This window comes from Danio aesculapii, chromosome 7, assembly GCF_903798145.1.
Source record: "Danio aesculapii chromosome 7, fDanAes4.1, whole genome shotgun sequence".
NCBI classification, from domain to species: domain Eukaryota; kingdom Metazoa; phylum Chordata; class Actinopteri; order Cypriniformes; family Danionidae; genus Danio; species Danio aesculapii.
Window position 1 is genome coordinate 15,991,332 of NC_079441.1, and position 13,727 is coordinate 16,005,058.

Sequence of the window (13,727 nt, forward strand, 5' to 3'; positions counted from 1 at the left end):
ATCTTTGTACTCTCAAAGAAAATGGTGACTCTTTAGTGAAATTTTGACTACAGAGTAAATACAGGAATCAGAGAGTAAATTTCAATCCCTTTTAACCACATTAGGTTTCAACCGGAACCACTGGCGAGAATTTAACTTGCCGTATATTTACTAAATATTAATGTAAGAAACTAATCCAAAACGAAAACATTATTCATATATTGAATAAAAATCTATTAACTCTAGCTAATTCATCAGGTTGGCGCCTGTAGAACTGCAGAAATATTGATGTTGCCTTGATTACTGCAGTAAACAGAGCAGCATGATGTCAAATCTAGCAGGATTCCATTGATGTCATAAACTACACAGCATCCTGATATTGGCAGATTTAATTCAGGCTAACTTTAGGGCACAACCATACGTTGCATAATCAAAAATGATATAAAATTTAATACCTTGCAAAATAGCATTTGAGACGTTTTAATAAAAAGGGCCTTAAATTTCTCTACATTGATTTATCAAATTTTAATGTTTTTTAAGAGCCTACAGACACTCTGGATTATGATCTGATGTTCTACAGACATTTTCAGAAATTTACTTATTACATTTAATTTCTATGGCTTCAGGAGAATTTTTTAAAGCAAACCAGTTTTTTTTATAGGCACTTTTTTTTTTAAATAATGGCTATTGTTTCCATCTTCTACACACTTTTGTTGTTGAATTGACTTTTGTTCAATTGAAAACCTAAAATGTTTGCTCTAGGTTGTGTTTTAGTGAACAGGAGAAGTCTGCTGGTGTCACAGATGTCTGCTGACCCGCTGCATTAAACTTTCAGCAAGGTGTTGAACTCTCCATGTCAGAGCCCAGGTTTGGTTACACATGCAGCACACCTGCACTGAGGTAATACACGCATAAATGTAGTTTAACAATGGCTGTTCTTGCGGAAAAAGCGCTGACTTTCCTACGTGTTCACGCGTTCAGCTTCCTGATGGTCACGTATGGCCTGTTTATCATCATGGGCGCTGTTGTTTTGATGGTACTGGAGCAACCTGAGGAGAATTTGCTGGTTCAAGAAGTGCGTGAACTGAAAGCTCGTTTTCTGGCGGATAACCCGTGTGTTGAGGAGCGAAGTTTGGATGGTTTGTTAATGGACGTACTTTCTGCGAGTAAACGCGGCGTGGCTGCACTGCAAGCAGAAAATGACGAGTGTAATTTCGACTTTACGTCGTCGCTGTTTTTCGTCATTACCTTCCTCACGACCACAGGTGAGCAGCGGCAAAGTCGATGGGATACAGCTGTGGACACTCTCATCTACATAGCGTAATTGTTGTGACGCTCTACAAAATATATATTTATATCACTGTTAAAGGTAGTAAAATACAATTTAGTAGGTAGCTTAATAAATAATATGTATAATACTTGCTATAAATAATATTTTTATATTACTGTGAGGGTAGACGTTAATAAAATTTTATGTAATATTATGAATAATATTAGGTATAATTAATGTTTTTACATTACTTTAAGGGGTAGGTGTTAATTAAATACAATTTAATAAATAATTTAATAAATATGAATAATGTTTGGTATATTTAATATTTTTACATTACTGTGAACGGTAGGAATCAATAAAATACAGTTTAATTTATAATTTAATAAATAATATGAATACTATTTGGTTTAATAAATTTTTTTACATTACATCTGAGGGGTTGGCGTTAATAAAATACAATTTAATGAATAATTTAATAAATATTACGAATAATTTGTATAATTAACATTTTTACATTACTTTGAGGCGTAGGCGTCAATAAAACTGGGTAATTTAATAAATAATATTAATAATATTTGGTATAATTAATATTTTTACATTACTTTTAGGGGTAGGCACTAATAAAATACAATTTAATCAATAATTTAATAAATAATATGAATAATATTTCGTAGAATTAATGTTTTTATATTACTTTGAGGGGTAGGCGTTAATAAAATATAATTTTATAAATAATATGAATAATTGGTAGAATTAATATTTTTACATTACTTTGAGGACTAGGCATCAATAAAATACAATTAATGGGTAATTTAATAAATAATATGAATAATGTTTGGAATATGAATATTTTTATATTACTTTGAGGGGTAAGTATCAATAAAATATCATTTAATTAATAATTTAATAAATAATATGATTCATTTTTGGTAGAATTAATATTTTGTCATTACTGTGACGGATAGGCGTCAATAAGATACAATAAATGAGTAGTTTATTAATAATATGAATAATGCTTGGTATAATTACTATTTTTACATTACTGTGAGGGTTGGGATGGGAGGTAGACGTCAATAAAATACAATTAATTTGTAAAATAATGAATGATACTTGTCATAATTTGTTTACATCACTGTGAGGGAGTGCGTTTAGGGTTGGGATGGGGTAGGCGTTAATAAAATACAATTAATGGGTAATTTAATAAATAATATAAATAATGCTTGGTATAATTACTATTTTTACATAACTGAGGGTTGGGGTATACATCAATAAAATACTATTAATGGGCAATTTAGTAATTAATATGAACAATATTTGGTATAATAAATATGTTTACATCACTGTGCGGTGTGGGTTTAGGGTTGGGATGGGGTAGGTATTAATAAAATACAATTAATGGGTCATTTAATCAATAATACGAATAATACTTGGTATAATTACTATTTTTATATTACTGTGATTGTCAGGGTAAATGTAAATTAAAATACAATATACGATTAATGGGTAATTTAATAAATAATATGAACAATACTTGGTATAATTACTATTTTTACATTACTGTGAGTGGTAGATTTAGGGTAGGGGAGGCGTAGGCATTAATAAAATACAATTTAATGGGTAATTTAATAAATAACACGAATAATACTTGCCATAATTAATATTTTTACACCATTGTGAGGGTATGGGTTTAGGGTTGGGATGGGGCAGGTGTTAATAAATACAATTTAATGGATAATTTAATAAATAATATGAATAATGCTTGGTATAATTAATATTTTTACATACTGTGAGGGTTGGGATGGGGTAGAAATCAATAAAATACAATTAATGGGTAATTTAATAAACAGTATGAATAATACTTGGTATAATTATTATGTTTACATCACTGTGAGGTGTGGGTTAAGGGTTGGGATGGGGTAGGCATCAATAAAATACAATTTAATGGGAAATTTAATAAATAATATGATTAATACTTGGTATAATTACTATTTTTTATTACTGTGATTGTCATTTTAATGGGTAATTTTTATTAAAATAATATAAATAATTCTCGATCCGGCCGCAGCTGTATCCCTTCTAGCAACAGCAGCGGTCAGATGAGATATGATCACATTGGTTGGATATTTTTCATCTAAAACTTCAAATATTGATCACAAATATTTCAGTGTTATTATGTCATGTCATCTGTTGGTAAATGACGCTGAATAGTAGTAGCAATTGACAGTCAAATTGTGTTTAGGTCTTTAAATAATTATTGCACTCTTTATTATTTATTTTTTTAATTTAGAATTATTTATACTTTTATCACTTTCATTTTAATATACAGTCAATGGGTGCATGATCCGTGTTTGGGTTAGATCAAAATAAATATATTAAGGTCTCTTTATTCATTACAATACTTTGTGTTTGTGTACTTGTTGGTTATCTGTCTTTAAATCCTTTTAAACGTTTATTTTAACATCAAGTCTAAACTCAACTTGTGCACTACCTTTCTTTATTTATTGCATATTTATTCTTTCAATCATTTTTATTAAGCATATATTATTTATTTCAGGTAAACCAAATCCATGATCTATTTATGGTTTATCTTAAAAACGATGCAACTATGTTTGTACTGTATTCATATAGTCATGCATTTATTTGTTTATGTATTCATTTGTTCACCATAATTATACAAGCAACTTACCAAATGCATCTAATTATAATTCTATTTAAAACATTTTAGTATTAATATTACTTAATATTAATATATAGTATTAATATATTAATAACTTAATATTTTAATATATACACTCACATTATAAAACAATTATTTTTAGTGTTTATGCATTCATTAGAACTTGAAAGAAAAGAATATGGTTAATCTTGCAATTACAGTGAATTTGCCAAATGCATCCATTTATAGTTCATATCAGAAATATTTATTATACTTTTAAGATGCAAGCAACCCCCTGCTACATTAGCCCATATGTTTTGGTTATGTCACAGATTATCTGTATTTTGGTCAAATATTTTTAAATCTTACTCTAGAATATGTTGTATAGATGTTTGTTAAATCCCTTAACAGCTGTCTTTGGTATTGTATATGAAAATAATAATTTGAAAAAGTGAATTGGACTGCATTGCCTTTACTTGCGCTTGATTTTAATCAATTGAAAACAATTATTTCCCCCTTTTTTTAAACAGTGGGCCCATCATGTGTTGCATTTCATTAGTATGGAAAAACTAAGACTTAATTTAAACGGTTCTGGGTCCAAGTTCACTACCATGTGGCGTCCATTCATAAATTACTTCCAAAGCTAAATGTAACTGTAAATGGACAAAACGATGCTGATGCTGTCAGGTTTTGCTTGTATTCTGCTGATGTTGTCTTAATTTTTTTAGTTTTTGTTATTTGTACACTATAGACCCTTTCACACATATAGACCTTTCCGGAAAGAAAGGTCTGTATGTGTGAACAGGCCCTTTTTGAAAATACTGGTAAATTTGTTCCGGCAATTTTCCGGAAAAGAAGTTGTAACATTACCGGTAATTCTAAAGTAATACTTTAGCCAATCAGAACAGTCAGACACATTCACATCCACGCTGTCTATGTAAATAAAAGCCTTTGAATATTTTTCCAGACACATTTAGCTGCTAGATGTTAGTAAGAAACCGTTTCTTATGATAAATCGCTGTTTGTTTACCTTCAAGCACTGCTTCAGTTGCTTGACACGCGTGCACGTAAAGGAACCGATGATTTCCAGCACACACGCATATTATGTACATCTCAACATGTGAAAGTGCTTCTCCATATGTTTTCATATAAGTTGTTCACAATCCTTATTTTAATTTAATTTGCGTTTCTGCCTTTGGATGTCTAACAAAGCAGCTGCATGAATGCTAACGTGAAGCTTTAAATAAAAGTGAAACAATCAACAAAAGCCCGATCCCTTCTATGTTTACAAATACAATCACAGCCATTTAGAGGTCATTTCTGGTTAATGATGTCAGAATTTACCAGTATTTTGGAATGTATGTGTTAATGCTCTTTTCTGAAAAAATTACGGAACGTCCATGTCTGTGTGAACAGCGCTTTTTATGAATTTACCGGTAAAATCTTTATGGAAATTTTCCGGATATTTACTGGTATCACTGTGTGAAAGGGGCTAATGTTAAAGCACTATATCTATCTATCTATATCTATATATATATATATATATATATATATATATATATATATATATATATATATATATATATATATATATATATATATATATATATATATAGTTATAGTTATAGTTATAGTTATTAGTTATTTTGATTAATGAATGCATGTTTTTTTTTTTTTACTATTTAAATAAATAAAAAGTGAAAAAAATATTGGAATACATTAATTATTAATTTATTTCAGAGTTAATTAGAGAGTGATAAGTGATTTGACTGATATCAGTTTATGACTTTAACACAAAAAGACGATCTGCTATTTATTTATTTTTTACTGTCATTCCTCTTTTTGCAGGTTATGGCACCACCGTGCCCCTTTCAGATGAGGGCCGCATGTTCTGTGTGGTTTACTGTCTCGTGGGCATCCCTTTCACCATGCTACTGCTGTCCTGCCTCACTCATGCCCTTCTGCCCCGAGTAACACACACCCCTATCCAGAACTTGCAGCTGTTCTGGGGTATGTCTCGTAGCCATGCTGCCCTCCTGCACTGCAGCGTTCTTGGCTTCTGCACAGCCGCGCTCTTCTTCCTGCTGCCCGCAGCTGCTCTCTGCCTCCTGGAGGACAACTGGAGCTACCTGGAGTCGCTGTATTTTGTTTTATCTCACTGAGCACGACTGGACTTGGTGACTACCTTCCTGGCAGAATACAAAACCAAGCAGCGCGGCAGGGTCTGGAGTTCATCACCTCCTGTAAGTCTGCAGTTTGTTTTGAGAAGGCTTTTCAGCCTGCTTGATAATTGGCCTGACGCATTATTGATAGATTTTCAATGTATTCATTAATTCATTCATTTTCCTTCGGCTTAGTCCCTTTAATCATCAGGGGTCGCCACAGCAGAAGGAACCGCCAACTTATGTTTTGACACAGATGCTCTTTTACATAGAGTACAGCCAATATAGTTTATTCAATTCCCCTATACCACATGTCTTTGGAATGTGGGGGAAACCGGAGCACCCGGAGGACACCCACGCGAACACAGAGAGAACATGGAAACTCCACACAGAAATGCCAACTGACCCAGTGACCTTCTTGCTGTGAGGGGACAGTGCTAACCACTGAGCCACTATGTCGCCCCAATGTATTTATTTTATGTATTTATATCTGCATTTAAGTATATAAGCTCATTTAAAAAAATATTCTGTAGCCTTTTGCAGCGTGAATTAAGACTATTATATTTCTTTCATTTAAATGTTGGGTTGGTAATTTTTTACATATACTTTTTTGTAGTCGAAAGTGTGTCTTATGGTGTGTTTTTGGCATCGCCAATACAAAACAATTTATTTATTTAATCCTTTTCATTTTCAATATTGAATTTTAAGTATTTATTTGTTTTATGTTTTATTTTATAGGGGTGCTCCACTATGATGGCGTATTTTAAACGTTTGTTGATGTCTAATGTAAATGTGTGAACATAACAACATCTCTGAATGTAATTCGCTCAGAGTTCAATGCAAAGGAAAACATTGACTTTTACAGAGCTAGCTTAGCAAAGCATACAGCGAACAAAGTTTGGGCACTACAAAAAAATACATGCGGGTTGGTGAGACCACAAACACTGCAGGTTATGCTCATTTACTATGCGCATATACCATGCACATACACACCGCGCAGTGAAGGGGCGTGGCCAGAGGTGCTGTAACGTTATTGCAGAGAACGCTAAATTGCTGTCCAGATGCTGCTATTTCCACAGATCTTCTTCTGTTTCTGATTTTGGACTTCCAAAGGACACCACACAGAGAGAAGTGTTTACAGTTTAATTTTAATTATGTTCCAGAGAATTATAATAAATATATAGGTAGCATTTGAAAAAGGATAGCTTCCTGAATCTCTCCCAGTTCAGTGCTGGATTCAGCTAAAAAACTCCTCCAACCAACGAAGCTGTGAGCCAAAACCTGTAAGTGTTAAAATGAATCAACTACAGGCACAGTTTCTAGCATTAACGGTATGTTGTAGCGAGGACATAAACAAGGATGTAAACTACAGGAAATGCTGTTTTGCACCGCTAACAATCTAGCTACAAATTCATATTTATTCGTCAAACCCCTGTAAACACCCACAATCCTCACCAGCGCTGCAGTTTCTCTCTATGCAGCTGCTTTCTGTGCGTTCTACATCTCAAATAACAAGCTCGCAAAAGATATGTGAATGTTTTATATTACTTAAACAAGCTTCTTCTGAATATATGTGAAAGACACTTGTCAGATTTTATTTTAAAGAGCAGGCATCAGGTTCAGGTTCATTTCTGATTCAGGCTGCTATTGCTGCTCTGACTGGACTGTTTACACAGCACAAACGCACGTGCTTGTAGGGGTATGACGTGGAGCCAATCCGCGAAACACAGCACATAATGTTAGCTGACCAATCAGAGCCTCTCGAGGGCGGGTCGTTTAGAGGAACTAGCAAATATGACAGTTGTGTTCATGTTTGCTGAGTAGCTGTATATAATCAAAGTAAGATATATGAAAAAATAACATGTTTTTCTACAAGTGAAGCATGAGCACACATTGCTTTGCATCTTATAAACACAACCAAGCCTTAAAAATACACTGTGGACCACCCCTTTAACAGTCAGGAGACCAAATGCATGATCTTTACATTTTTCTGTTTTAGTCTCTCCTTTAGAAGCTTTTGCTTGTTAAAACATGATAAGTTGATCAAATGTTAGAAATGTGCCAAAACATGTAAACGGTGCATTAAAGCATGCCAGGAAATTCAATCAACAGTATAAAACATCAGCAGTTTTTAAAGCATGGAAACAATTTGATACAGTACGTGTTTGTATTTAACAACATGTTAAATATTTACCACTGGCAAATGTTGCTATCAATGTGCTTAAACATGTTAGTGAATTCTAACTCATGTTAGCAACTTAAATTGTTTCATTTAATTTGTTAAAACAAGCTAACAGTGTAACAGTTAAAGAATGTTAACAATGTATTGAAACTTACTAGCAATTTGCTAACACACGATAGTGTCATGTTAATTTATGTTAGCAACCTAAATTGTTTAATTTAATTTCTTAAAACCAGCTAAGTGTGTTAATGCATGCTTGTAACCGGTATAAAGGTTAAAATTGTATTGAAACTTGCTAGCTATTTGTTAAAACATGTTAGTGTCATGCTATGCAAGCATTGTTTAATTTAATGGTTAAAACAATCTAACAGTGTGTTGACACATGCTGCAACCTGTGTAAAGGTTAACAATGTATTGAATCTTGCTAGTATTTTATTTAAACATGTTGGTGTTAGGCTGTGTTAGCGTTAGCAACTTAAATTGTTTAATTTAATTAGATAATACATGCTGTGTCAAACCTCTAAACTTCTCGCTTTTAAAACAGTTTTAATGTGCTGGTCAGTCTTATAGGTGATATTTTGAATGAATTTATAATGTATGAAATCTCTGTTTTCAGGTTATCTGTTGCTCGGGCTGATTGTGTTGCTTGTGGTTCTGGAAAGCTTCTGGGAGCTGCAGCAGTTTCAGGCTGTCCTGCGTTTCTTCTCTGGCCCGCGACACAGAGAGCTGAAGGGACTGGGTTTGGATGAGCTCGTGCTCAGCGGAGACATGGCAGGTTCAGAGGAGGAATCTCAATACACCCTTCCAATATCCACCATCTCCCCTACTTTCTCAGACTCACCTGCCACTCCGACAATAGAGCAGCTCCCAGTCTTTGGCCTGCCGTCCATACCAGCCTCCAAAGATTATGACCACTCCTCACTATGGCCAAACCCCACCTCAGATCTGTGTCAGTCTACATCCTGTAACTGATATAAAGAAACTGGACCACGTAAGAAGATCTAATGTTATCCAACAACAGCATGCCTCCATAAGATGCAGTATTTTCTAAAATAGTTATAAACTGGCGACCACTAGGTGGCGGTGTTTGTTTATTTTCTTCAGTACTGAGGCTGCTGTTATAGTAATAATGCAGATTATATAAACAAACTTTTAAAATGGAACATACTACAGATATCTCAGCAACTGTATTGTTAAATATTTTTACATTACTAGTCTATATATGAATACAATCATTCCTTATGTGTGTATGTTTAGTCAAATATGACAAATAAATATGAGAATTGCGCTAGCTTTAAAGGTTTGGGGCTGGTAAGTTTTTAATAGAAAAAATAGAAATTCTCAAAAAGAAATGTAAGTGGCACGGTGGCTCAGTGGTTAGCACTGTTGCCTCACAGCAAGAGTTGGCATGCCAGTTGGTATTTCTGTGTGGAGTTTGCATGTTCTCCCCGTGTTGACTTGGGTTTCCTCCGGGCGCTCCGGTTTCCCCCACAGTCCAAAAACATGCGCTATAGGGGATTTTGGTAAACAAAATTGGCCGTAGTGGATGAGTGTGTGTGTGTGAATATAAGAGTGAATGGGTGTTGGGTTGCAGCTGGAAGGGCATCCACTGCATAAAAACATATGCCAAAATAGTTAGTGGTTCATTCCGCTGTGGCGACTCCTGTTAAATAAGGGACTAATTTGAAGGAAAATGAATGAATGAAAAAGAAATGTATAGAATAGTGTGGTTAACTTTATTTATTGTCATATATTTCATGTAATATCATGAATTTCATACTTTTTTCTTATAGTGTTAGTTTACCTAAAAATAAAACTATTATGAATTATGAATTTCTTTTTATGCTGTAAAAAATTATACATAAATTAGCAGTTTTTCGTATTTTTTGTGTAAAAAAGAAGACGTATTTCAAAAAGTTAGAAAATAGCAGTCATTGACATAGATATATAGAAAGTAGAAACAAAAAAATACAATGCGTGTAAAAGACGGCAGAAAATTCCCATTTAGCATACCACAAATTCATGCATTTAAAAAGTTAGTGACGAAAAACACGCAGATACACTTTCTATTCAAAATTGAACATGTTTAATGAGCAAGCTTTTTAAGTTTGGTCAAATATGTTTGAACTCCTAGTGTCAAAAACAGGAGTTATTTGTTTATTATTTTTGCAGCATTCAGCCTTTTACAATAAAAGTGTTCAGTCTGAGAAGTTAGTGTTTGGCATGTCATTCTCTTCAGTTTTAGCAGGGAAAGAGAAGGTGTGTGTGTGTATGCCTGACTGTGTCTGTGCCCAGCGCTGATGGCACTGCCAGTCTGACATAAACACACTTCACAAGCTCCTCCTCTTACTCTGCAATGATCTCATATTATTCTCTTACAGTCTATGGTCATGTATTGTCCAGTTCTGCAGTAGCCTAGTTGTGCTAAAATAGTGAGCGCATTTAACTTAAAGGGACAGTTCACCTAAAAAAAAAAAAAAAAAAAAAAAAAAAAAAAATATATATATATATATATATATATATATATATATATATATATATATATATATATATATATATATATATATATATATATATATATATATATATATATATATTTCTGCAATCATTTACACAATCTTGACTTGTTCCAAAGTGTTTTAGTGTTTTGCTTTATTTTTGTTCACTTGAACACAAAAGAAGATAGTTTGAAGAATGTTGGAAATCTGTTATCATTGACTTGTATGATATTTGTTTTTCCTGCTATGAATGTCAATGGTTACAGGTTTCCAACATTCTTCAAAATATCTTCTTTTGTGTTTAGCAGAACAAAAAAAAACGTAAACTGGTTTAAAACAAGTGAAGGGTGAGCAAAGATGTCAGAATGTTTTATTTTGAGTGACCTACACTTTTAAATACTTTACATGCTCAGGCTTTTTTATGTCTCTTGTATAAGGGATTTTTATGGCAAAATAAATTTTTGAAGCTCGTTTATTGTTAACTGATCACAACAACTAAGCCACTCATGAGTTTTTCAAACCCAGAAGTGTATAAGTGAACTGATGAACTAAATTGGGCGTAGTGTGTGTAAATGTGAGTGTATAGGTGTTTCCCAGTACTGGGTTGCGGCTGGAAGGGCATCTGCTGCGTAAAACATATGCTGGAATAGTTGGCGGTTCCTTCCGCTGTGGCAACCCCTGATAAATAAGAGACTAAGCCAAAGAAAAATAAATAAATGAACTCACTATAAACTGAAGTTGTTTCAAATCTTTGAGTTTATTTATTTTCTTAAACATAAAAGAAGATATTTTGAAAAATGTTAAAAACCTGTAACCATTGACTTCCATAGAATTAGTTTTTACTTCTGTGGAAGTCAGTGGTTACAGGTTTTCAGCTTTCTTCAATTATTCTCTTTTGTATTCAACAGAATAAAGAAACTCATAAGCGTTTAGAACTAGAAGGAGAATAAATAGTGAGTAATTCTTCATTTTTGGGTGGACTATTGCTTTAAATATGTCAATCACTTTCCATATCGACCAATAGTGAGGTTTGGGGGCGTGGCTACAGTAGCAGCAACGAGCCAAAGGGTGTTTAGCTGGTGATCATGAACATGGCTGATGGATTAATGGGAATACTGTTAATTTACTCACCCTCAGGTCATCCAAGATGTAGGGGCCTGTTTTCAGTAGAACATTAAGATGAATTTTAGCTAAATTTTGATCCTTGACGATTCCAATAATTAATTTTTGTGATTTAACCCTTCACAACAACTCGGTTGAATATCCTTGAGTGGCCCAGCCAGAGCCCAGAACTAAATCTTTTTAAACATCTCTGGAGAGATCTGAAAATGGCTGGACGCTGTCGCTTCCCATCCAAACTGATAGAGCTTGAAAAGACCTGCAAAGGGGGATGGGCAAACAGTCCCAAAGAGAGGAGTGGCAAGCTTGTGGCATTATATTGAAAAAGACTTGAGGCTGTAATTGCTGCTAAAGGTGCATCAACAAAGTATTGAGCAAAGGCTGTGAATACTGATGCACATGTGCTTTTTCAGCTTTTTTATTTTTAATAAATTTGCAACAATTTCAAAAACTCTTTTTTCACATTGTCATTATGAGGCATTGTGTGTATAATTTTGAGGAAATAAACGAATTTAATCCATTTTGGAATAGGGCTGTAACATAAAACAATGTGGAAAAGGTGAAGCTCTAAGAATACTTTCCGGATGCACTGTAACAAGGCATAAGCACTGATAGAAAAAGCATGTGACTTGCTCCGAGTGATTTGATTCCACTGACAAGAAATGAAACTCTGGAAGGCAAAATCAACATATTTACTGTAGACACATATACATGATGAAAACATAGACGATATAAAGACAAAACCTTTTAATTTATATCTAAAACTGAGAATGGTATATTTGCTTTTCACCACATAATTTACATTTGAAAAAAATATTTGCTTCTGCTTCGGTTGATGTGATTGCAGAAGTTGTATGTAGGTCAGGACCGAAATAAAGTTAGACCCCAAAAGCTGTTGCAGTGCTGGCTAATGAAACCTCAACCCATTTTTAGAGTCTAGGTTTAAAGCTATAGTTCACCCCCCCCCCCCCCCCAAAAAAAAAAAAACAACTAAAATTTCCTCACCATTTACTCACACTCAAGTGGTTCTAAACGTTTATGAATATATTTCTTCTGTTGAACACAAAACAAGATATTCTGAAGCATGTTGAAAAAAAAAAACAGCCATTGACTTTCATAGTAGGAACAAACAAACACTATGGAGGTCAATGGCTTTCAATATATCTTCCTTTGTGATCAACAAATATAACCCCAAACATGTTTTTAACAAGTTGTGCATGAGTAAAGGATGACAGTATTATCATTTTTTGGTGAACTATCCCTTTAAACAGTAGCTTAATAACCTGTCAGTTGTAAGAACACAAGAAATATTAAAAGTAGCAGATGTGTAGGACAAAAATAGCAAACGAGTAAGTCTGCCTCCCCTCAAATCATCTTAGACCTGCTGACATTTGTTAACAATCACAGGACACGGGTCCTTAACCGAAAGAAGCCTGACGTGAACTTCCCAGAGGAGTTGCAACAAATTATAGGGGTTTCCCCAACTGTTTATTCTGACCACCATAAAGCATAAACAATAATTGTCCATAACCTGCTGGCCTCATGTGTATTTAAATCCTCGCCTAAAAACAGAACATATCTCTCATTAAATCAAACCCCATCTCCATTTATTAATACTTTTGAAATGCTTTATGGTATCTTAATCTTTACTCCAACAACTTTTAACCTTAAAGTTTGAATAAGTGACTATTATAAACATTTTTAGTAGTTTAAAGTAATATATTGTCTGGGTTGGTGTTGCATTTTATGGTACAAAAACCTGGTAATAAACAGCCAGCAGATTTTGTGTTATTTTACAGACTTATTTCTCTATATAATATTTATTAAATGATTTCAAACTACTAAAATGTCAATGAAA

General features: G+C 33.5%; 1 protein-coding gene across 1 annotated transcript; it reads left to right on the top strand.

Annotated features, from left to right (window-relative positions):
* The first annotated feature begins 907 nt into the window (after nt 1-907).
* On the top strand, nt 908-9,275 carry kcnk7 (potassium channel, subfamily K, member 7). The gene is given in 4 exon segments (XM_056462913.1): nt 908-1,244; nt 5,757-6,050; nt 6,053-6,151; nt 8,869-9,275. Coding segments are annotated over 4 exon segments (1,086 nt in total). The 3' UTR covers nt 9,225-9,275.
* The last annotated feature ends 4,452 nt before the right edge of the window (nt 9,276-13,727 follow it).